This window comes from Colias philodice, chromosome 7 (genome assembly GCF_061535455.1).
Source record: "Colias philodice isolate Cphi_HAF_F1 chromosome 7, ilColPhil1 Martin Lab GWU primary, whole genome shotgun sequence".
NCBI classification, from domain to species: Eukaryota; Metazoa; Arthropoda; class Insecta; order Lepidoptera; family Pieridae; genus Colias; species Colias philodice.
Window position 1 is genome coordinate 6683195 of NC_143092.1, and position 27664 is coordinate 6710858.

The following is a 27664-nucleotide window of genomic DNA, read 5'->3' on the forward strand; positions in this document are numbered from 1 at the left end:
AAAAACAGAGTTTTAAATGATACCTAATACACTTAACACCGATAAGATGAATATTACGTACCTACTTACCTACATATTGGTAGGTACAAAATATTTACACACACAAAACTTTTATAACCAGTGTTTCTCAAAAAATTGGATGAATGTAAGATGATAAGATGCACAATTTGCTCAAATACATAACATTTATAAAGAAAGGGATCCGTCTTAATCTAAAAATATTTGAAGAGAGCAAAGCTCATACATATTGATGTATCATTCATGAATTTGAGCTAACGAAATAATGTTGACGCATTATAATAACAAAAAATAGAACGTAAGCGAAATTCTTCTCATATTCAAAAATATTCGAAGTGAAACAGAAAACCGTAAAACGACGACTTTCCGTGCAGAAAATGAATTGAATTTTTGCCTGAATGCTGAGTGTCATGTGTACATTATCTAGACAAAGAACTTACCCTTGGAATTCTTTTCTTTGTGTTTTAAGAAACGTAGAGACGGTGGGAAGTGCCATTTCCCTTGGCTTATGTACTTACCTGAAACAAAGAAAAATCTCAAATTATTATTGAATAGAAATTCTTAAACAATAGGGGAGAACACACTTGTATTCTCTATAAATAACGACCAAGGCCCAGAAAATTATAACGAATATTCAAACTTAAATTTATTTGCAGCACTCAAGTTTTTCTACCACGTGGCCTCAACAAACATTTAAAAAACGGTATAAAGTTATTGAAGTCATCTGGATTCTGCTATCTTTAAAGAATTATTATTCCCCACAGATTCTTATAAATAAATCGAACGTTAAAAATCTAATAACAATGCCTTTTATCGTTGGAACTAAATTAAAACGGGTGTATCACAATAAATATAACGCGTCGAATTTAAAGTAGGCTTCGAAGCAAACGACTTGTAAATGAGTAAAAATTAATTAGGCGGATCTCGGGAGCGTGCCTCGTGACGTCACTAGGGCATGCAGAACCGAGTCCGGTTCCAAGTTTCTGAAACCCGGTTCCAAATCGAGCTCAGAACCGGGTAGAACCGGGTTACCCGGTTCTTTTATAATACTTCGGAAAATAATACGAAATTAAACAAAAGTAACTGTAAAAGTACCTGATGGGCCTTTTATTTTACGCGACTTGTGTCTTATTTTATTAAATTAATAAAAAAACAAAATTTCAATACTTCTCTTTATTTATCAGTCTTATAAAAGTACCTTGTTATCATAATATCACATATAAACTTAAACCTTAATCATTAACTGCAAACTGTAAAGCAAAAAACCGGCCAAGTGCGAGTCGGACTCGCGCTCCGAGGGCTCCGAACAAACCTATTTTTTATAATGTTGTAACTTTAAAATTTATGTTTCTAGCAATCTTTCGTTTATCTGTGTTATAAGACGTTACTTTTACCTTTAAAGGCTCTGTGTTCATGAAAAGTACCCAGCTGAAGGTTTTGTCGAAATTTGCGAAAATTTTCAGCATTTATGGCTGTATCTTTTGATGCGTTGGCTTGTGAGTTTGACTCTTTCACATAAAAGGGACCGAAGACTTGAGTATTCGATATAAATTTCAGCTTGATACCAAAAACAAAAACGCATGACTGGATCATTATAACTATGAAACAGTAAAATCAACTGCTTTTCAAATTCACGACAAATCTAATAAAAATATTTCTTTAGCCTAATTTTTGTCATTTTCGAAGCCTAATTTTTTCTTTTGGTATTATACAACCGTAGGAAACATAGTAGGAAACTTATAGCATCTAAGGTTAGACAACCACGCTTGAGGCGTGGCACGAAAATTCGCGATGCACGTGAGTCTGACGTTGCCAGATACAATAAATTTGTTGAAATAATGCAGCAAAATATAAATAATACTTTATATTTTAATATTTTGGTCGGAACCGGGAGAACCGGGTTTCATACTATTCAGACCCGGTTCTGAAGATCATCAAAAAACCCGGGTTTACCCGGGTTTTTCGGAACCGGGTAAACCCGGGTGCATGCCCTAGACGTCACGTCGGAAAAAGACATAATTGGATGGCAGTGAAGTATTGGAGAGATTATGGTGATGCCGAGTAATCATTATGCGACGTTATTAATGTTTGCGCAGTTATTTTGTACTGTATTTTATTTGTACATAGTTTGTTGATGATGGTAGGGATGTTACCTGATTATAAGCAAATATACATAACTACGTCTTTTAATTAAAAAGATTGTGGTACGTCGTAGGTAAATCGGAAGGGTTATGACGAATGATGATCATAATGACGAAGTTATCGGAGGAATGGGTGGGAAAATTTTATAAATATTATTATCGAATACTGTTAACACTCGCTTGCATATGAATGTATTTGAACTGAAGTAGTAATTAGAATTACCATATATGGCTGACATAAGCGAATAAGGCTACAGAGATGATTATCAGAAAATCCCTCGAAAACTAATTTTGAGATTTTTCACAGATATAATATTTCAGTCCCCAATCCTTCAAAGAACCACAGGAGAACAATCTTATTACTTTGTCAGTGATTGATGATGTCTGTAGACTTTCTAGTTAGATAATACGAAATAAGTGTGCTTCGGTTATAAGTCATACATCATACAAAATGTCCATTATTAAAGAATGATCCATTGTTTTATCCCCGATATTTATTAAGATTTAAATCTTATTTACACATTTTTAATACAGCTGTTAAGATAAAATGTGAAGTGTATGCCTTATGAGTTGCAAGTCAAAAATAATTACTTCTTCTCCTTCCATTGCCTACTGGTGTTTTTTTTTTAATCTTTCTTTATCTCCCAGAAACTTCAATTCGATAAATGTAAATATTAATTATAAGTTACAGTTATTAATTACTCACATATCTGTAAAATTATGTGAGTAATTAATAACTACAACTTATTTATTGTCATGTATACGTAAACACGAAAAACTTAATCTGTTAATGAAATACTTCCTTATATGTATTCCCAAAAAAAATTCACATAGGCATGTAAAACATGAACAAAAAAAATATGGTATCTATTTATACAATAGTTAATTAACCATTTAATTAAGGCAATGTTAGATAACACATTGAATTATTTTCACCTCTACCCCTCTTGAAATAAAACTTTTAATTGCTTGACACTTCATCTTTAGCATGAATGATGAAACGCAAAACGCATATTCCAGCATTTTATTTGTATGCCGTATTACATGGCCTTACAGTACCTAACTACAACAAGGTAATTAATTATTCTAACTGATAAATAGAGGGCTATATATTTATGTTCGTGTTAATTGCAAGACACCACGCGAGTCTTCGTAAACTCATGTCCAGATAGCAAAAGGAAATAATTTTTATAACTACTACGCATTAATCTCAGTTCTATGCGTGTTTGATGAATTAAATTTATTGGATATTTCCTCAATTTGAATAATCCATACTAATATTATAAATGTGAAAGTAACTCTGTCTGTCTGTCTGTTACTCAATCACGCCTAAACTACTGAACCAATTTGCATGAAATTTGGTATGGAGATATTTTGATAAACGAGAAAGGACATAGGCTACCTTTTATTGCGAAATATGTACCACGGGCGAAGCCGGGCCGGACCACTAGTACATAATATTTTTGTAAAACCATGTGTGGTGAATATAAATAATATTTTCATGTTTCGTTATATTCACATCATATAACAGAGGGAGCAAAGGTTTTAATTGTTGATTTAATAATTAATATGGATATGGGTAGATACTATTTTTTAAGTACCTACTTTCATATTATTTATTTGTTAATTAAATTTTGCTTTAAAAATTGATGCTCAATTTTTATTCGTCGGTAGTCGGTACCTATATCTCTTAGATATTATTTCTGATTAAACTAAGACAGTATTCGTACAATTTACAATTTTTGAAATAGATATATATATATTTCGGTGTGCAACTATGACTACTGCTAAAAACCTCCATATATATTTTAGCCCACGTAACAACATCATACAAGTCCTAAAATGCCCAGTAAAGTCCTCCAGGAATCGTGGTCCAAAGGTCACAAGGAGCTGATATTTATCTCGCATGCCTTGATTAAAACACGGGTAACAGCCATATAATATAATGTCTCACTATTAACTCAAGACTCTTCCTAATAACTTCCCCGCACATCGTTCAAATTAAAGACTTCAATCTTCATCATTTAAACACGTGTTCTCATAAATAAGTGGAAAAAACGGGGTAAATGACATGAAAACTTGTAATACGGAATGTATTTTTGATATTCTGCCAGGAATAAAATTAAACTAAATTTCTCGGAAAGGCGACTTCTGCGAAATTGAAAACAAACTCAATTACAGCCAATTGTATTTGATTATAAAGTCCGGTATCGTTTCTTAAAAAAATTAAATGTACTTCAAAATTTAATTTCGCCTTTGTAGTATTTCTCGCTAACCTGTCCAATTGCTATCCTATCATAATAATACTATCGAGATCTTGAAATAGCTTCATTCATCATTTATATTACTTAACTTATTATTTATTACAAAATATTAAAAGTTTGTGAGGATGATTGTATGTTTGTTACTCTTTCACGCAAAAGCTGATCTCAAATGTATGAAATTTGGCACAGATATAGAATATACTTAGTCTGGATAATTGCCAGCAAAACCGCGAGTTCCCGCTAGTGTGGAAATATTTTGGGTGGTATACTTACCATATTATATCCCATATAAAAGAAACTTAGTTAATAACAGTTTACATTTAGGTAAAGAAAAAAATAAATCTTATGTACTTGAAATTCATATAAATCGCTTAAATTAGGAACAGGTGTGTTCCACCATCATAACTAGATGCAAGATAACGAGGTGGGATTTAATTTATGATTTTATGTGAAAGCGTTCTTGAATCAAATTTAGATTAAAAACATCTCAATACTATTATAAAGGCGAAAGTTTGTATGGATGTATGGATGTATGGATGTATGGATGTTTGTTACTCTTTCACGTAAAAACTACTGAACCGATTACAATGAAATTTAGCACACATATAGAGGGTAACTTGGATTAACACATAGGATAGTTTTTATCCCGGAAATCCCACGGGAACGGGAACTATGCGGGTTTTCCTTTGAAAACGCGGGCGAAGCCGCGGGCGGAAATCTAGTTTTTTATAAAACTATAACTTAACTGACAGAACCATGATTATGAGTTATAGCCTATACCTACTACAAATTCATTAAAACCTGTTAACTAGCAAGACATTAAAAATTAAAATACATACATATACTCGCAATAGTTTTATTAAATTTCATTAAAAAAAACACATCCTCCAATATTTATAAAAGTTTTAATAGACTAGCACTTGCTAGATTACTAAAATTCAATATCTTTCTATTAAAATTCAATTTCTTTTATTCCTTCAAGGTACTAAACGTATAGAAATATATTTCAATTAAATTATTTTCGATTCGAGAAATTTCAATACCTTTTGATTGCAATTCAGGTAAATCTATCTTTGTTGCTTATTTATGAAACAATTTCTATGAAAGAGCGATGTTTTCATCATAGAGTCTCGATTCATATTTCTTATTGCTTTTATAGCAAAACAATGCAACCAATTTCATAATATTGTACAGAAATAAAAAGATAGAAGCGTTGACGTACAAAATATTGATTAAATACTTATAACAGTTAAACTAAATCTAGATACAGATGTAACCCACAACATTAATAAATGTTATTGCACGACTCATAATGCGAAACATTAGAGAGTGCTTTACGATCGAAAAATTTGATTTGCCTTGGTTCCGCAACTATTTAATTAATTACACGATTGTTAATCCACGTAATATCCTAAAGCTGCTGATGTGCACATCATGATTTAGATAATATAATGGAGATTAATACTGTTGTAACTCCTAAAAATTGATTCAAGAAAATTAAACCCGAAAGAAATGTAGAAAAATAAAAAATAAAATTACCGTCAATCAACACTTTTTTTCGGTTGAGACACGATAGCTCGTGTAAAACTTAATTAATTTAATTGCATTATTTTTTATTAGCTGTAGATCTACTATGTGGAGATTGGTATTGAAAATGGTGATATTGTAGCATCGTTTAATAGTTATCAACAAAAAACTAAAATTATATTTTCTTTTCGGTAAAGGAATGAGCATTATGAATCGTGCACTTTTGGATTCACCAAATTATTTTAGGTATTTTATTTTATCTATCCACAGATCAGATACATAAATTGTTCTGCGTTCATAATTCATAATTATTCAGATTTTGTTGTAATATTATTTAGACCATATCACCATAATTCATAGGACATCCTCAAAGATAAACTTCATCAAAGTAAAACGTACCAGCTATAGCGATAACTCACTTTCCTCTCTCCAGGGTTTGCATCGGAGTCAGTAAATCTATTTAGGAGCAGTATATTTGGGAAAAACATTATACTAACAAAATATTCAGCCACAAAGACCATTCGTTTGTCTTTGATTCTATTTTATTAACCGCCCACAGGAACTACACGATGTTTGATGTTGATATGAATAAAAGAAATAGTAAAAAAAACGAATGACAAATCACTGCAAACATATCTACTCGTATTTTTTTTCGAACTGTTTTTAGACACTTAATTTAAAGTATATAACTTAAACATACTAACATATTTATCAAGTATAACGACCATATTAACACGCAATATATCATAACATAATTTTAAACAAAAATGACATCGAGCGTAACGTTTGAACTTTGAAGTCGGAATTTTTATCCATGATTTTCATCTTTAATTATGTTTAACGTTATGTAGATCTGAACTTCAAAGCGGCAATTATAGAAGAACATTCGCATGTTATATATTGCAGTCCATAAAGACGTTTCAATGGATATAAGAGCTTGGTCTATTTCAATCTTCACCCACTGCGTTATATTTTATTTGCAATCATACGTCTGAGTGCGAGGTTACTTATAGATTGCATAATAAGTCTGGAAGAGACTAAATTATGGCCTCGACGTTTCCGTTACTAAAATACATTCTTCGTTCGTCTGGGAGATGACAAAAGATGACAGTTTTTTGTCATTCTATCTGTCTGTAAAAAACTGTCTGTAAAAAATTTGCTCTACTTCTTGATTCAAAATAGAAATCCATGTTTCAAAATTGTTATGCCGACATTTTAAAGTTTTGATGAATTTGTTAGTTGCTGTCTACATTCTGGATATAAAAATCTCTATAAAAATGTCATCTACACTAATATTACACCGAGGAAAAGTTTAATTTTTTGTTTCCAACAACAAGCTTAGGTACCTAACGTCGGAGAGATGCACATTATATTTTGCACTTTTAAACGGCGAAATTATTATGAAAGTTTTTTCATTGATGCTTAGTAACATTTCTCATTCATATTTAATAAAGTAATAGTTTCATACATTATTTTCACAGAACAATGCGATTTAATGAATGAATGAATAGATGAATTCTATACAAATTTATCTGAGGAAAATTCTAATAGCAGAAGAGTACCTTGAATTACTTTGACCTTTAAGAGCATGATAACTTCTGTAGGAACAAGTGTGTCACAGCTAACTTCTTGCCAAGATAGGATAAGTGACATACAAGTCTGGGCATATTTAATGAACCTTTAATAACTATAATGAAGAACACTTTATTAAGGAAACAAATAGTAGAATATCTTATTATGGCGACACTAAGCTATAATAATTTTATTTATTACAAAAATAAAATCTAAACTTCAAGCTGCAGCAATCAATAATCACTAATGACTATAAGAAAGCAATGAATCCTCAAACATATAGCAAGAACTAAACTTGATAAAGATTGTGACGTAACAAAATGAACGATGTCATCTATCTTCATTCAAAAATGTTTTTGCTTGTTACACGCTATCTGCGGTATTCACAGAAATAGATGAACAAAATATTGGGGTCATTGTATGTGGGAAGAATCTCTGAATAGATGTGTCAGGTTGCATAATGATCGCTTTTTAAGAGATAGGGAAGTGTTACTTGTCAACGTGGATAATAATTCGTTTTTATTGTGCGTGAAAGTGGTGTTGGAGGATTTCATAAAACGCTCTCGCAGTAAATCTTACGTTATATTAGGTAATGCTAACAAACCGCAGTTAGAAAGACTTCATATAATACTACAAAATTCAAGAGATTAACGATCGAACAGGCGAATAAACTGACAGTCAAGACAGTTTGTGTTAAGTGCTGAACAAGATTCTCAAAACAAATGGACAGAAATAACATACAAAAATAATTATTTTACTAATTTATTAACATGCAAATTCATAATACTCAATCGGGATAACACATAATTAATTATATGGATTAATTATAACAGGCGCCATTACCATGAATGAATATGAACAAGACTGAATTCCAAACAAATCATTAGACTGCGTCCATTATTCATTTATTCACTGGAATCTCCATTTTTTCATTCACGTCTGTTTGCATAACTTTGGAATAATAACATCGTCTAAGGCAGTGACTTTCTTAAATTGAGCCGTCAGAACTTCCCGTTTCGATTGTTTTACGTTACGTTCTCTTAAGCCAGCTAGCTACTCACGTACTTGCAGCAGGGGCAATATTGGAATTGCACCCTTAATTGTAATGTGTATAAGCAAGCAGGGGCAATTTAGAGAACAGATGGAATTGCTCCAACCGCCGTGCAACCGAGATTGTTCCAATATTGCCCCTGCGGCAGGTACGTGAGTAGTCGGCTTTAACGTTATGTGGTAATGAAATACTAATTAAGACATTAATAACCGAAAAGCTGAAGCGAACAAAGTTACAACAATAGAGTTTGTTCATATAACTTCATTATAAAAGCTTATGAATGTGCCGTAATAAACGCTTGAAACAAAATTTAAGCATGCGAAGTTGTAATCAGACCTAATGGATTATGAAAGAGAAAATGATGCTTTTGTTTTAATGATAAATATTTGAAAGTTAATCTGGAATAAAACATTTTAATTAAATTGTGTAGGTAGACGGTAGGAAGGTTGTTTTTTATGAGTAAATTTATGACATACACTTGCATGCAAATTATCTATGCCAGTAGCAACATAGACAAAAACTTTTCTTTTCAAATCTTTATTTTTTTTTCAGCTACAGCAAGTTATTTCATTTAAGCCCCCAAGTATTTATTGTTATATTTTCACAGAACAAATAAATTGTATAATAACAAACAAATTTCACAATTTGAATTTATAATTACAAACTCACACGCTAAATCAGAAGTAAGCTGTTTAAACCTGATATATTAAAAGTTATGCCCTATAATTTTACGCCTCGGCAAACTAACGAAACCGGTTGAGAAATGTGATTATCTTATCTCTATAAACCTATAAAATTTAAGGGTTCAATAAATATTAAAACAGCCTGCTATATCACGCTGATTATGAGTATCGCGATGACAACGGCTTCCGTTGTGAAACACGTATTTGTTGAAACGAAAGTACGAATAAAAATATTATCTTTCTATTTATCGAGTCCCACGTTCCTTATAGGGTTTCGTGCAGATGGTACGTAATCGGTTGTTTCGAGAGTAACAGTTTTCTAAGCTGGTCTTTTTTTCATTGGTGAGAGTATTTGGTTGGTCGGTAATAATTATATTAAGAATGTTGTAGATTTAACAATATGCAACCTTCCACATAAATAAGCGCAAACAAGAAAAAAACTTTTAACTTTACCCTATCATCTAGTTCACGCTAATTGAGCTCTAAACATAACAAATTGCTTAAAACTTTTATAATAAAAATATTTCAGGTGCGGTATGCACATAAAACTTTATTGCAATCTCAACATCATTTACCCAACCGGCAACTATATTAGCATACTAACCATGTACTGGAATAAAATATTGAGTTAATCTTGTAAAATTTTAATTTATATAGTACAACATACAGTTTATCATATTTAATCGGACATCACTATAACTGTAGTAACAAAACGGTGTTATTAACTGATATCGAGTCGATATTTAACTTGCAGCCCAGCACTAACGATTATAGTTAGTAATAGCTTCGCCTGCGGTTCTCTTCGATATTTTATCTTAATGACTCATTTACATTGGTCGTTTTAACGAAACTTATAAAGGGGATTTCATTTGCGAAGAGTTCTCTACAACACTGGTACGTCTCTTGCTTTTATTTGGACAAATTTGCTAACAATTCTCCAAGAATATTATAGACCCATATAAAAGCGACCATAAAGGCTTTAATCCCGACATTATCTCCGATTCATGACTGCTACAAGTCCCTATACGTAAAAATCAATAACAGAAGGCAAACCAACTTAACCGTTAGGTACATAAAAAACTTCTCTACCTACAATCAATCTTCTTCTTCTCTTATCTTCTTATATATAAAAATGAATCGCAAAATGTGTTGGTAAGCGCATAACTCGAGAACGAATGAACCGATTTCGATAATTCTTTTTTTATTATATTCCTTGAAGTACGAGGATGGTTTTTATGTAGAGAAAACGTAAACATGTACCACGGGCGAAGCCGGGGCGGACCGCCAGTAATATATAAATTTCTAAAATATAGAGCATCTCATTTTCATGCCCTGTAATATAAACACACAAGTAATTTCAAAATATATTCTAAAATGCATCAATTCCAAAGCATTCTGCAGCGGGATACGAACAATCTACTGGGTTTATTATTTCAAACGTGTACTGTTATATAAACCATTTCTGCAGACCACTATTCAGAACTAAAATTATCCCGTGGTTGGAACGGTTAACTGAATAAGTATGTGGTCAAAAGGAAATGACTTCGTTTTACAATTTTTGCATATTTTACGGTATTTTTATGAAGCGCTTACAAATAATCCATAATAATAAAGAGTTTATAATATAACAATATCGTTCTTCCAAACAGAGACATACATGTGTTATATCCCTCTTTTATCTACTTCTTTAAAATACTAGGTATATATTTTACTGTTACATATTATTAGTATCCACAATTACTTCACCTGCACCATTTTAAACAGTCAACTTTCTTTGTACTAATTTATGGATAAAACATTATCGTTGATATTTTTAAGAACCCATAGCAAAGAGTGTTTAACACGAACATGTAGAATTAATAAAATATCATAATCATTTAGAGTATTAAAACCACATCGGAAACGTGTAAATCATTCTCAAATAATCTATCTAGTCAGTATAGTTGTTGGAACCGAGTGGGAGGTAGTTGTTAGTAAATCGATAAAACCTGTCAAGTGTTAGTGCGCGCCTGAGGGTGAACGGTTATGACAAAAGTATTTTACACTTAATTATTAACAAACCAGTGCATTCGATTTTTGTTGTAATATTTTATCACTTCGTTCTGTAGAAACTACAGAAATACAATATTTATAATATTACATGATATATAGCCTTCCTCGATAAATGGGCTATCTAACGCACCGAAAGAATTTTTCAAATGGGACCTAAAATTAGCACGTTCAAACAAACAAAGAAACTCTTCAGCTTTATAGCACTAAAGTATCGGTTTTATACTTTTCGCAGAGCGGCAGTAGTATTAAGACGATACACAAAAAAAAATCCACTGCTTGGCGGGCGGAGTCTAATAGCTCGTTATCGCGAACGCGGGTGTGCGCGAAGTCATTCTTGCAAACTCGCCGCGCTGCCGCTGGCCGACTCGGGACAAACATGTATGGAGTCGTCATACAGTTATAATATTGTTATACATTTATTTAATTGTTGATTTATTGGTTTTATTTTCTTGCTTATAAACAAATAATCTTCTTTTTAACAACTACTTAGACATTATTAATAATTATTATCATTTCGTAATGTTTACTTTATTACAAAATAATACAGGTTATAAATAATCTTTAAAATAACAAAAAATATTGTTACTCTGAAAAAATGAAATGGTACTCAATAACGCGGACTACTGAATTGATTTAGATAGAATTTGATGCTGACGTAGATATTACATCATGCCCAGAAATGAAAGGTACTTTTTCTGAAAGAAGTTATAAACCCTAATTCTTCTCAGTCAAAGTCAAGAGTGGAATACAGTAAAACTGATGCGAAACTTTGGATGTTAATTTGTATATTTTTTTGTTAGTTGTTACTTAATCACGTCAAGACTACATTACCAATTTTGATAAAATATAGCTAATTGCCTGGATTTACACATAGGATACTTTTTATCCGAACTGAACACTTCTGTGGGAAAAAACAGGATTCACGATATAACCTAATTCCACGCGGGCAAAGCCGCGGTCGGAATGATATTTTTTTAAATAAAAAAATTGTTTAAAAAAAAAACACAAAATATATTGACGCATGTATTTATTTTTTGCACTCTATTATAATTGTAATTATTCATTACAAATAATCAAAATAAAATAGCCAGAACAAAGTTAGGCCCTTGCAGGGTAGGTAGGCAGGTACAGCAATGTGAGACGAACACTGGCTTATTTATACCAATAATAATGTATTATAAACATTAAATTAAGTTTACAACAAAAATACATAATAATATTAGCTAATGTGAAAACGAATCAACCAATCATCCCACAACAATGAAATGTGCACACAAATTTTCATCCAAATCGGTTCATGTGATTAGGAGGAGTGACTGCAGCGCCATCTTCCGGGCCCAATTGTGTTTCCAGATCACCCAGGAACTCAATTTAATATACTTACACAAAATTTTTCGAAATGAAAACTCACATTACTATGTAAATATGAATATAAATCCGTTTTAGTACTAAGCAATTTCCCGCACAGGTATAGTAAGTATAAATGAAATAAATATCAACATCAAATTCTTTATACAACATACTTATCTACCACCTACTAAGAAATGTAATTCTTGAAATTTTTTCGTATTTTTTTAAATATAATACTACTCCAATGAGCTCCTGTTCCATATTACATCCACCATACTTCCACTAAGTTCACCATGATTTTTTATTTCTTTGCACATTGTTGCTTTTTGCTAAAAATGGAATCATGCGATAAAACCAGTACTTAGAGCGTTGATAACATACATTTTTGACTGAATAAAGGTACTTACGAAGGAGTGGGTTCACATTGTGAACAATCAGTGGGTTTATTTTCCTTCTGGATTCCGGATTTCTGAAAAGATTATCTATGCTATAAATGAAAAAATCTTACACATTCGTTATGTACTTAAAACAGGGGTACATATCAAACATCGTCTATAATACAATTATCATCAAATTTAAAATTAAACCAACTTACTTCATTAATTTGTTCCAATTGTAAGCATTCTTTTTCCTCCAACCTTTATGTTTCTTCTTCTTATTTTCTTTATTGTCCCCATTTGTCTCATTTTGTCTTATCATGTTGTCACCCTATTATACGATTGCGCGAGCGATACAAGTTCCCCGTGTGACGGCCGTAGCGGGAATGACTCGTGCAGCGATCGGGGTAGTAAGGTACAGGGCGGCTCTCGCTATATTGGCTGGTCGCGCGCTAATTTCAAGTATTTCTTGTTTATTTCAAAACCATCGCATATTTCGAAATTCTAACACGGTAGACGTATAGGTTGTATATTTTATAGTTAATATCCAAAAAGTCGCAACTTTACGTTTGTTATTTTGAAGATGCCAGAGATTAAAAAAAAATAACAATGAGAACTTTGTATTTTTTTTCTATCGAGAAAATATCATGGAATCATGTTTCTAAAACGGTAGACGTATTGTGTTACTATTGAACTTTCTTGTCAAGAATTTTCATCACGACAACTTTAATAATATAAAAATTACGAAGGTTTAAAAAGGGCCGTAAATGTTAGAAAAATTAATTCATCACCTTAACAAATCTTATTAACCCATTTCAACCACATCAGCTTGAAAATGATAAGGTGATATAACAATTACGTTCCGTTATCCATAGCGTTTATTAAACGTTACAAGCACAAAATACCAAAACATTTGAAGTGCAAATTCGCAACACCGCACCGTTGAAAACAACAAAACCCGTGAACGTAGCGTATAATACGTCGAATAAAAAGGTTTTCCACAAAAACTAGACAAACGAAATGTAAATACACCGAGACTAGTTTTATTTGACTTCAAACGCTTTGTTAGTGTCCAATGGAATATTTATACCGTCGAGATTCGTTCCGATTTCGGTTTGATAATTCGTTTTGTTCTGAAATGAATCGCTCCTTGGTTAAATAAGGAGTTTAATTTAATGTTTATGGCCCTTGAAGAGAATTATTTCAATAATTAAATTTTAAGACATAGGTAGTTGTAATATCCAATTCTGATGTGAGCTAGGAACAACTTTGCCTTCTTTTTAAAAAAAGTTAGATTACGATAGAATTGGAAAACTTTGATCTAGACTAGACTTCAACAAATTTGCTACAACTATTCTTACTATTTTAATTCTCGAAGTCTAGTCACAATTTATATCCGCATTTAATTACTACTGTGATGATTTCTATTATATAATATTATTATTACATATATTAAATTTATTTTCAATAAAATGGTAAACTAGCTCTCTATTTTCCAGAGATAAGTCTGCGAAAATTATCTCTAGAATATTCTTTATTCATTTAGGAAAGTCCTTTAACAATTTATGTCTAAAGTCTAGTAGATGTTTTACAAAATGAAACACTAACAGGTACCTAAGCTTCCGCTTGGAAGTTGTCAAGCCTCGTTACCTTTCTCCAGACATACTTTAGATACATATTGTTAAGAATTTTCCCAGAACTTTGGGACTTTTAACGATCAAAATTGAGTTTATATTTTGAATTTGACGAACATTGTATCATATGGTCTGTTTCCTAAAATAATGTTAGATTTCTAACCAAACATAAAATATGTTAGAATTCAACAAATAAAATAAGTAACGTTCCAATGTATTTTGTTAATCTAGCTACGTTGATAACGCTCCTTAAAGCAGATATAAATAATAGTCCATAGAAGAATAAACTGGTACAACGCTTAAAATAAACTGCATCGTCATATTAGTGATACAAAATCGTACACAAGAAGAAAAGTACCACAAAGTATCCACAAACTACTAACCTTTTTCAAACCCGCAATTCTTAGCGCTCGCTGCAATTTCGCGGCTCGAGACGTGGAAAGGTAAACAATCGGCACCGCTTCGCCCGCCTCCAGTTCTATATCGAAATCATTAACAGCCCCGCAAAACTTGTAATCTTCCATGCTTTTTATCTCCTTCATTAGTTCACCATCCATACCCTTAACTTCCCCTGTCACGGGGTTCACGTAGTACTCGAATTTCGTGTTGTCGAAACTGTTTCTAGAACTTTTCGAAGCGTCGCTATCATCATCGGGGTATGTGATTAAATAATTGTCATTCACTGCGCTGTGCTCATCGACGCCGCAATCTTCGATGGTAATTGACGGTGTTTTAGAGTCAGACGACGAGAAAGAATAGGCACTCCATCTGAGGCCATTGAACAATTGTCCGCACTCCATCGTTATTTAATAGTTTATACTATGCAACTGATAAAAAAGTGGGCGTTAAAAGGATATCGAATTTCGCTAGACTACAACGATTGAGGCCATGAATGTATGATTGAATTAATTTAAATTGTAAACGAAGTTATTATTTTCCTGTATGATAATGCTAAATATATTGTTCAAAGCTAATTCATCAAATTATTGTGTTATTATCACGCTTATTTTGGAATTCAAAAATATAATTCGCGTAATTTTTCGATTTCGCAAAGCCCAGTATTTGAATAATTAGCACAGGGAGATATGGACCCTCGTCAACCAACTCTGCACCTGTCTTGAAGCGACTGGCTGTATCATACGTCAAAACATTTAACAGCCTCCTATTGATATGTAACACAATATTTTTATACAAAAATTTTATCTAACATCTGTTATTAAAAAATAACTTTTTTTTCTGAATGTAAAGCGATTTATATTTGAAACGCTTAAATGTACAAATATTTATACATATTTGAACTTTATTTTTACACGTTGATATATTTATTGTTTACGATAAAATTCATTCAAGAACGTCAATTTGTATTTCGGCATAAACCTCACTGAAATACATGATTGATTATTTTATTTAAAATACAGCAACCCAATATCATATTTTATCCGTATCTATGCATAATTCACTTCCCAAGCCTCTAACCCTCATAATTTTAATACAAAAATATGCGTATACTTTTAAGACTGTCTACATGTTACATCAAGTAAAGGGAAGCCAGAGAGAAACAAATATTTGTCATGTCTCCATCTCATGTTGTATTATTTAATACGAATGAAATTACTCGTCTAACTCGGTCTTAGTGAATCTGTACTCGCCTTGACGTTTTAAATAAATCCACAGACGCAACAAGAGAACGTAAATGTCAAATAACAAAACTGGCTGCGACTACGGTCTGCATTCAATGTAAACTTTTGGCATTGCCAAAGTAAACGTTTACGCTTTAATTATTTTTTAAATATTCAATTATAAATCCCCATAGCTTACGTAATATTTCGTAATAATTTACAAACTATTTAGAGCACTATGATTGTATTTAATAATTATTTCTTGAGTTTAATATTATATTAACAACTGTCCATATTTGCGGTAGCTCCAAACATACTATGTATAATGTAAGTAGATAGATAATATAAATAGTTATCCCCTTTAACAGCCAAAACTTATAGGAAGGTACCTTAGTACAGCAAGAAAGCTAAATGTCTGCCTATACATAGACCGAAGCAGACACAATAAGCCGAATCGTAAATGTCATATAACAAAACCACGATGCGATGTCGTTGGCCGCTGCACTCCAGTAATTGCATTCCGCTCCTTGCAATAGGATCCGTACTAACTCTGCTTTCTTTCCTCATTCCTTCGACCTATATTTCAGACGAAAATTACGTAACTACTCCCTACAGTTTGTACTTTTTGTAATTTCTTTGTGGTCACAATTTTAAAAGAACTTGGAACGAGATTGAAAGCATTTAATGATATCAAAAAGAATCGATGTAAGTCCACACTATTCTATGATGGCACTTCTTGAACATATTTATTTTCTACATAGTCTTTTTTCTATGAGTGAAGTGCAATTTGTGATAATAATATATTTGTTCGGATGATTAATAATTATGACGTTTAAATTTTTGTCTAACGAAAGTTCACCCATCGCGATTGTTACAGATCAACTATTAAATAACGACAATCTTCTTTATAGTTAAGCCGTAAGCAAGTAATGTCTGTCTGGAGCACTTCTAAGATGATCCCGTCACGTGTACAATTATCTTTCACCTGTATTGTGTGAGATAATGACATCCCGAACAAAGAACGTCTAGCACCGTGAAGAATGTTATGATATTCATGTCGTCTGTTTGTAAACACGCTCTGACGCTCGTATAATCTGACCTATTGTTTGTAGTTGGTGCCTAGTGCCTACCCTTCGTGATGTATTGCGTGTCGTATAATAATACATATATTATTAAAGCTAAGAAAGATGAATGGAAATAGAGATATCTTTTAATCTGCTTCATTACTATTCGCGAAGCAAAGTGAAATATTTTTAACGTTACATTTATGTATACCTACCTCAAAATTTTACCTTAAAAATTAAGCGGCAAAATATTTCTAAATCAGTGACTACCTAATTATTATCACCATATAATTAATAATGACTAAATTACCGACTATTAAACGATATCCTTTTAACACAGCACTTTTTCACTAAAAAACCGAAAGAAATATTGCGAATGTAGCGCCGCGTGCGCCTGCGCATACGCCGCGCGCGTCGAATTCAGACTGAACGCATCTAAATCTGAAATAAAGTGGACTTAATAACTGTATTTTCAATTTTCATTTGCGAGTCAACATCCGTACTGACTCACTCATTCACATCAAGCTTTAATTGTATGGAGCGGTTATGACTAGGGAATGCAATCTCGCGAGATTGAGGATCGAACGAGATCTCGCGAGATTATGAAAATCAATCTCGCGAGATCTCGGCAATTTCGAGATCTCGCGAGATTGGTAGTTCAGAGGTAATTTTTGCAAATAATTTCACTAATAAAATAGATATAGAACTCCCGGGACATTGAAAGAAAAAGAACCATAGGTATTTTGAAATCAACATTTATTTTTACGAAGTCAAAAATATTAATTATTAACAAAAATAATAGAATTTGAGTTGAGGTCAATCAAATCAAAGGCTCATTTCGCCAAACTAAAAAGAGAAATACAATATAAAGTGAAAACCAAATACTCAAACTCAAACTCAAACTCATTTATTTGGCACCAATTTTACAAAAATAATGCAATTAAATAAAAAAAATAAAAACAATCAAATTAAGAACATTAGCAAATAGCTACATCTCGCTATACAATTACTTACGATTCGTAAAGGGCGTAAGAAGCTACTTCCAAAACAGTTCGTAAGTTACGAACTGTTTTGGAAGTAGCTTCTTAGAAAGCACAACGTATTTAATGTATCGTCACCTAGCCTACACCTAATTTTGCAGGCTAGATAGCCAGCCGCTGAAAATGCCCTTTCAGATTCCACACTTGTTGGTACTATAGTTGTGAGGCAGTTATCAGCGAACTGCAAAAGTTCTCCTTTAGACCCCCCGGACTCGTATAGATTCATTTCCTTCTTCAACAATTGGTCCAGCGAAATCTTTGCTTTCCTAGGGTCTTTGCAAGCAGTTATTGCTTCCTCCAGTTCTTCTTGCAAAGAAAGCTTGCCTGCTTCATTCAGAGTCTGGGAAAGGGATGAGAGGGGTTCATCATCCTCATCAGGGGTGGCAGTGGCAGCAGGCGCAGGTGATGTTGATGTGACTGACTCAGTCTGTTTTATACCATGCTGCGAATGCAGGCGCTGTATTAATGCTTTAAGTTCAGTGCGAACTACACTTTTCGGAAGTAATTTAAAGGTTTCATCTCTCGCAAACTCTTCTTTATCTTCTTGGTACTTAGCTGGGTTTCTTAAATATAACAAGCATGCCGTTAAATTCGTCCGACGCTCAGCAATGCGGTTTCTCAAGAAATCAGTTAATTTTTCTGCCAATGGAGTTTTTAGCTCTTCCAGTTTACGAATCATAAACCTAAGTGTTTTCTCAGCAGTAGCCAAGTCGGTATCTCGACGACATAGCACCTTCACTGCCAGCTTTACGGGTTCAAATACCTTGTCTAAGTTCGCTAAAACCGCATGTTCTTCTGCACTCAAATAGTAGTTTGGGTTAGCTTCCAGGCCAAGATCGATTAAAGCTTTGCTGACACATAGTTTGATTCTATTGAATGTAGAAATCATGTCTGCTAGGCTCGACCATCGTGTCTTACAATCAAGTTGTAATTTTATATCTTGTCCAAATTCTTGTTTTACGTATATTTGCAAAGTGTCATTTTTAGTCGGTGATCTTTTAAAAAGTTTCACCACGTTTCTAACTTTCTCAATTATACCCGCATATTCTTCATTTAGGTCCACTTCTATTCTTGGTATAGACCAATGAAAAGCTTCATCTTCGGAATCTGTGCAGGGCATTTCGTCTATTTCATCAAAAATCTCAACGTCGTTTTCTTCATTTTCAGATTCTATTTCAGGCTGCTCATCAACATTAGTTGGTCTTTTATAAATAGAATCGATTATGCCAAGCTGGATTCCATGGGCATAGCAGAGCTGATGTAAAGGCGTTATTAATCGACCCAACTTTTTCATCACACTGGCCCCATCTGTAGTAATATTGACTATATCTTTTTCTAGAATAAGTCCAAATTCGGTTAACTTTGTGTTCAAAATACTGACCCCACTCTCAGCAGGCATACTTCCATAGACGCGAATCAGCCCCAAGTTCCAGAAAAAATCATTCCCATGTACATTTACATTCATGTATCGCTTGTTCATAGCAGAAGTCCACTCATCGAATGTAAGCGTAAATCTGTGATCATTCTCCTTTAGCTGAGCCAGTTCACGCTTTATTTTCATTTTTAATGTCATGCCATAGTTCATAACTATAGATTTAATTGTGTTTGGAGATTTGGGAAGTTTCTGACCCGAAGAATTGAACAGGTCTCTGATATCTTTAGACGAGCAAAATACACGGAATGGTAGACCGTCTTTTGCCACCATTCTTGATATTCTGTTTTCCATAGAAGTATCTTCAGGTTCAGACAAAACGAAGTGATCAGTTATTTTTTGCCTCTTTTTGCTCACTGGTGGCGCTGGTGCCGATGTTTCTGGTGATTCCGTGCTATCACTCGAAGTTGAGGTGGTTGCTGTACCTACTTCCATGTTTTGAACAGTAGACGATGGTCCTGGCAATCGCGGCAATTGCTGGCCTTGCACCTCGCTGAAATCCACATTCTTCGTTTTGGTGTCTATTTGATGGATAGATTTTAAATGCACATGTAAGCCACGCGGAGATCGATCTTTGGTTTTCAAAATCTTCTTACAAAGTTTACACTTGGCACTCAATCCATTTTCTGCTCTTAAAAAGTATGTCCATACTACCGACACACTTCTATAGTCCTTATAAACTATATTCGCCGACATAGTCCGTTATTAAATACTTCGTGAATCACAAACAACTTTTTCGTATTTTTTTAAGCGACAATAGCACTATAACTCAATTAATTCAATCAAGGATTGACAACAAGTGACAACAAAATCTGGTAGGTAATCAAACGCACGCACGCCGCAGGTTCAAATTTCAACCAATCACACGCATCGAAATTTGAGTGAGCGAGACCTGCCGCCCGCGCAACGAAACCGATCGGAGTTCGCTCCGTCCGTGTCGGTCGTGTCAGTTCGCGCGCTGCTGCGCGTCAAATAGAACGTTTTCATGCTCGAGTACAATCTCGCTAATCTCGCGAGATCTCGCCCATTTTTAGGCCGAGATTAATCTCGCAGAAAAGGGCCGAGATCTCGCGAGATCGAGATCTCGCGAGAACGAGATTGCATTCCCTAGTTATGACATTGGTTATTATCTGTATTGTTTAACGTATTGTAATAATGATTGCACTTATTCATACAGGTAAAAGGTTGGTCGGGTTTCAAAGTTTGTGTATTTTATCAGTCTCTTTTGAACATGCCAATAAAAATAACCTTCTGATTAAATAAATAAATATACGACGTTTTCTAGATAATTATATAACTTTATAACTACAGAAGAGACGGGCATAGTTAAAAATATCGTATGGATACCAAAATAAATATACAGTCTTTACTATAAATTTTCTTAAGTTTGAGCTCAAACTAAACTCATAGAATACCTATTTTTATAACAAAATATTATATCAATTAAAAAACAAAAAGCTACGCACAAATTAGACATACCACCAAACTCGTTTTGTTAGCAGTGACCTTGATCAGTCACCATTGTTTAATCAATAAAAAGCCACATACAAAGTTTAGTGCGAAATAAATTGAATACGTTGCCGCGACCTTGTCTGCGTTCGTATGGATTGAACCCGTGCCAAGATACTCAGAATCTCGCCGAGGAATCATTGGAAACCATAAATCTAAGGGCTATCTTGTGTTTTTTGAGATACTCAGTCTGTTGAGTTTCCGCTTTGATATATTGAGTTTATAGAGGGTAATGATACAAAATTATCGTATGGCTAATTTTGGTAAGCTTTATTTCGATATGGAAATGTTATTTGATTTTGAAATTATGGTTTTGAAATAAATCTCGTTATCTTTAATAGGTTGCTAATTAATTATTGATACAAAAATTGATAATGTAGCGTTTACCAACAGCTTTATAAATTTACTTTTACTGTATTGAAATAAAATATGTTAGTTTGATTGGAGTACGTAAGTAGGTACCAAACGCATGCATTAAATTCTGCACCCATTTCAAATTTAACCAACACTAAAGATCCAAAAATCCATACGGAAAGCTACATCTGAAATTCCTTAACGGATTGAATAGTGTTTACAAAACACTAGATGTAGGTGTTCCGTAGGTATGCTTAGTTCCACGGTCAATATTTGTTGAGAAATTCCCGCTGCTTGTTTTGCAATAAATCACGTACTTACGAATATATTTACTATTCACTTGTAAGCTCTTATTTAAAATCTAAACATACATGGTCCTTATAGGACTTTAAATAGTAATTCATGTTTAAATGTATTCTGGTGGTCCAAAGGATGAAAATTTTGTTGATATTTCTCGATCTGCAGAATGCATTTGGCAAAACATTTTAGGTACAGAGACAAAAAGACAGCTCGAGCTTGTTTATTAGAACAAAACATGGCAGATTAATTGGCACTTTCGGATAGTATTCAATTAATAAAAACATGTTAAATCTAACAACTGGGGAACTTTTAAAATTCATTTAATTTGTATTCCAGTATAGGGGATACTTATGAGTAATTAGTAGTATTAGTAAACAGGTAGTTAGGTAATATATTAAGTAGCAAAGCACAATCTAAACCTTTAATATAAGGTATTTTAATAAAAGAAAAACCAGAATCTATATTATAAGGCAATTAGGAACATCCTCAAAGATCTTAGGTAAGTAATAACAATTAGATAGAAATGTTCGCTTCAGGCAGGAAATAGGGATGTTAATTTTCAGATATTCTAGTTTAGGAATATTGCATATATACCATATCTACAGACTACAGTCTACACAGTTATCTATTTTAGCATGTGTACACATCCACTGAAGTGTGCTCAAAACCAATGCAAGACTGCATTGTACAATGTACACACACGTTTATGTTACGTAAAATGTGGAACAATGCGGATATTAGTTGATCTTTCTATCCACGAATGATGGCTTATGTACTGGTATAGTAATAAACTACAATTTTTCAGGTGTCAATTCAAATTATCTGTAAATGTAAAATTTCAGGAAATTATTCTTCAAGAAGTATTACCCTATAAGTTATAACATCCAAATATGCAAACATGTACATTCAAATTCAAATCATTCATTTGTTACTTAATTAATATTAATAAGATAGCAATAAGAAAACTTTGAAAATATTAAAAGACTAATGAAGTTGAAATCCTTCTGCATATTAAATTCTAATTCATAACTAATACGTTTTCATAATATATTCAAACAAAATTACCCCCAAAATTAACAGTGAAAGCCCTATCAAGCACGTCTTATTACATAAAGGGACAATAATTGAGGTGCGAACATGTACGACACCTATACGAGACATGTGTATATCACATATTCGACATAGAAATTAGTACAAGGAAAATGAAATCCAAAGCGTGTAGGCAAGACTTACATATTCAGGGCGTCATAATAAGCTACTTTGACAAGACAATTACGGGATTTGCTGCTGAAATATATTGTGATTTCCTAATTATTATCACCATTATACTGTTAATTGCACGTCAAATATTAAATTATCTTGTAGAAATTCTGCAGTTCTTGCCAAACTTCTAAGAAAATTGCTTTGCTATAAACTTATACAATAGATAATAGCGTATTTTCTTGTGTCTGATTTTGCAAAACCGTTCTAGTTTTAAAATAAAGAGAAACAATTCTTGAAGCACGAAAATATACTCGCTTTAATAACTGAAGTATTTTGTTCAAAAAATAAACAACGTATATCGATACGAACGGGAAGAAGAAATAACTATTATATTTATTAAAATAAACAGTTATAGGTATTTATATAACTTACCAAAGGAGATTAGTATACGTGCGTGCGATGTAAAAAAGAATTGCACTGTAAACGGCCCCTTACAGTAACTTTGCCTGGGAAGCTTACGTAAAATAAAATCTAAGCTTATCTAATCATCCACATACACCAAGATCACAGGCCACAGCAGTTAGGTTAACCTTTATTATACTCCCGTAAGAACCACTAAACGCTCCCCGTCCATCAATTAGAATAACTGTCGGGATCTCGGAATGGCTTGCTCCAATTAGGGACTTCTTTTTGCTGCGTCAATCAATGGTGCCGATTAGGGTTGGCTGAATGTCGATAGGTGTTCTATACGTGTGTCTTTTAATGGGATAACGCCATGACTGGTTGCGGTGGTGTTTGTTTAAGCATTTTGAAAGGTAACATTTTTATAAATACGGTTAAGTAACTTGGTAAATTAAAATTGTTTGCTTATTTGTTAAAATAAGTTTAAAAATCTTATTAATTTTTTAAACGCGAGTGTATTTTCACGGTTTTATAGACTAAAAGACACGTTTATTTTTGTAAGTAATCGTGTAAGCGCTAATAAAAACTTCAGAAGTAAATTTTCCTATCAGTCTTATCTGGATTTGAACAAACGAAATTTATATGCATCTTCATAAGAACACAAACCCCAATAACAAGGAAGGATCACCTGTCATTTGCGGACGAAGCCCGCCCGCCCTAACGCATTTATTTACCTTTAGTAATAAACGTGCAATAGCTTAAATGCAAATATTTTACGTATTCCAATGCTTAATTCATAGAAATTATAGGCAAGTTCATATCGCTAATAAGTAGCATCTTCTATAACAGAAACGTGCATCTACATGCAATACTGTGTAAAATATCTGTTTAATCGTGTCATGGATAAACTACCAAACTGATTTCACAAACAGCGGATAATACCAGGATTAACACACGCTATTATCTTATTTCTGATTCGACATGAGTGAGTTTATTTGGTTAATTTATAAAACACGTCTTTTATCTTCAGAATAACATACGAAAATTGTCATGAAAGCTCATACGTTCTGTAGTCACATTACTTTAGTTAATTAACTTTAATTAAACTTTTTTCAAATTAGTTGCGTGTACAATTTAAAACATTCCCTCAAATAGTTTGGTAGCTTTCAGACAGTAGCTAATAAAAATTAGGAAAATTGGCAAGCGCTTAAATATTTCGTCTGGACACGCGAATCGTTTCACGCAGCTACATTTTCGCACGCCATCTTTTGGTAACAAAACACTCAATTTAACCGAGCTTAGACGAAATAATACTTTAATTTAAGTATCAGATTCCTTCGTTCAAAATATTTAAAGCTAAAAGTAAATTACCCGACACCAAAATGAACTCGATCTTGTCTAAATTAACACGATCACAGTGAAGCATCCTCATCGCCCTAATATACCTAACCCCAAATCAAAGGTACTCGACCAAAATAGATTTGCTGACCGCTAACGACACTCCACACTTCAATCGAGTGAATCAATAAAAATGCTGTCGCACCGATCATCAATCAAACGTGGAGAGGGTCCTGTGAGATCATAAAAACCGATGCCACAATGTCGCGTACATATTTATGAACCGATCTGCGATTGATAGACCGCCCATTCATCAGGCGAAAATCTGTCAAGCGAAGACAAGTTTTGTTGGCCTGTTTACTTTTTGCAAGGCGCGAAGTATTGATAGATTATTGGACACTTTAATAATAGTGATGTGCAATGCAGTCTTTTCAGTGTTAATAATTCAATATCATCTATCATTATTTATCTATGTAACTTGTCACTTTAAATATGTACCTGTTACCTTTATCATAATATTCAAATACGTCTTTGTTGATATTGCAGTAACGTACCAACAAAATAAAATGGGAAAACTAAACTAAGTAAAAACTAAGAGGAACAACATTAACAAATAAAATGCCTACATAGAGTAGTAATATGTATATGTCCCTAGTATGCCTTTAGGAAGAATCTGCTGTAATTACGGGACAAGTTGAATGTTACGTGTTAAATGACCGTCAGCCATTCTTGCGTCCCTAAGGTTAATGTTTCACTCCGGGACGAATTCTTTACTATACTTCTATTCGTGTAATTTGTTCCATTCCAGAATTTGGAAATTAACCTACAATGTTGGCACCAGGATCCTTGGAAAATTTTTTTTTGGGAGTCTACAAAACTGGTTACTTATGGAAATTATTTCATAAAAATATTACGCCTTAGGTAATATTATATACAGATTCTTATACAATTTTATGTTTATAAATAGATTTTCGTCATGATATTTCTTTCAATAAGATATGCCAAATACGTTTAACAAAGCAGACCTTTTTTCTTTCTTTTATTTCCTCATATCGTTTTGTCATATTGTGAAGTTAAGCAAACAAATTATTTAGCACACATATTCCCTGCAATTCATTCCCTTATTTCTGGATTTGCGTTTCATACGGTTAAAGCCCTTAACCTGAACGCAAATAAAACTTCATAATCCGTTTGTTTGAAAACTGCGCCGGTTTTGCAAAATTCAAATCAACTTTTTCCGTAAGTATACCGTTAAGTGTAGGATTAACTGGTTCATACATTTTAAAATAAGCGTTCGAATTTGTGAGTTTCGACCTATCCGATCAAAATAGTAGGTATGCACGTTAACTTGTTCACTTTAAAAACAAATTGTATTACTTTCTATTATAAAACAATCTACGCAATATAAAAAGCACTTTTTAAACTATACGTTTCGTAAGCCAATCACAATTTGAAACGTATCTAAAATTTCCCAGCCTAATCAATCAAATGCAATCCCACGTGCCAGCGAACACTGCGACAAAAACATCAAGATGCAACTAAGAAAGCGATCAGCCCCAATAAAGATGCAAAGCATCCATAAAAAGGAGGAATCCAGCAAATGTAACCGTGGGGAATGCAGAGACCTTCATTAAGAGAAAAACTAGGTCCACAGGCCCTTAGTGACAACTGACATGTGCTAGCTATGTAGTTCTATCCGGGTCGGATCACCGTTGTTTGCACCATGTACTATTTTTTTATATCATCGTTTGTTCCTTGTAGCGTTCGACCTAAACAGAATATGTCATGACCATAACCGTAACCGAAGTGACGTTTGTGGGTTGTAAACGTCGTCTAGCATATGGAATGCAATATCGTTTTATCGAACGGCTGTTTTTGTTAGTTTAGCTTTAAAACATGAGCGAAAAGTTATTCATACTCAAGAGTAACTTTTTGCTGTAAGTACATGATAAGGTCTAAATGGAAATATCAGTTTACATAAAATATATTATTTATATTACCTGTGAATGTACGAAATAAAGATAAGCGAAAATACAATTTCGAAAAGGGATTACGATGCTTACTATTACTTATAAGATTATATGTTCCATCTCAGATTCTTATCAGATATGTCTTTTTTTTTCAAAAAAGTTAAAAGAAATATGTATGTACATAATAAATCAAACCGCGTAAAAGGATTTACGACGCTTTCATAATGAAATATTTTTGCAAAATATATTTAATTAATATTCACAAAAAGCTGTTCCACTAATGTATATTTGAGTATTGTATCAAAGGCCAGAGGGAAGCAGTGATAATATTTCCGTTGAGATGAATTTCACTAATCTCTCTGGTCGTATATTTTTTGTAACACAATCTCCGAGCTCCTGTATATTCATTTATTTTCACTCTCCTAATGAAAAGAAGTATTAAACGTGCCTTAAAAATACCGCGGTTTTCATTGTTGTTAGATATTCATATTACATTTTAATTTTATAAGAGATTTACCGAAATAACGCGTGTTATTTATTTTGTGTGATTTATAACATTTGGAATCATTAATCTGAAATTAAGCAGCACATGGCGATGGCACCATCTATCATAATATTTGACAAGTAACTATTAAGGCTGCAGTCTAGCAAAATTGCGTTTTCAACAAGTTATTTGACAATTTTTTCCCGGCTAATGAAATGATAAACTGAATTTTTTTTTCTTGTTTATCAATGAGTGTTATATACGCAATGCGCGTGAATTT

General features: G+C 33.0%; 1 protein-coding gene and 1 long non-coding RNA gene across 6 annotated transcripts in view; both read right to left on the reverse strand.

Annotated features, from left to right (window-relative positions):
- Positions 1-27664, reverse strand: part of ASPP (Ankyrin-repeat, SH3-domain, and Proline-rich-region containing Protein) — a 215893-nt gene that overhangs the window by 82320 nt on the left and 105909 nt on the right. The window contains exons 1-2 of one of the 5 annotated variants that reach the window (XM_089697392.1): positions 17667-17755; positions 15053-15496 (exon numbers count right to left, since the gene is read on the reverse strand). The exons of 3 other annotated variants lie outside the window; for them this stretch is intronic. In XM_089697392.1, coding sequence (XP_089553518.1) covers positions 15053-15469 — 417 coding nt within the window. In that variant the 5' untranslated portion in view covers positions 15470-15496; positions 17667-17755. Of the gene's footprint in view, positions 1-15052; positions 15497-17666; positions 17756-27664 lie in introns of those variants that run through there. One more of the 5 variants, XM_089697394.1, reaches the window with a different exon arrangement.
- On the reverse strand, positions 12063-13361 carry LOC149487129 (uncharacterized). Its single transcript, XR_016315843.1, has 3 exons — positions 13254-13361; positions 13066-13127; positions 12063-12987 (listed from the first exon to the last, which is right to left on the reverse strand). It is a non-coding gene; the product is annotated as an uncharacterized LOC149487129 (long non-coding RNA).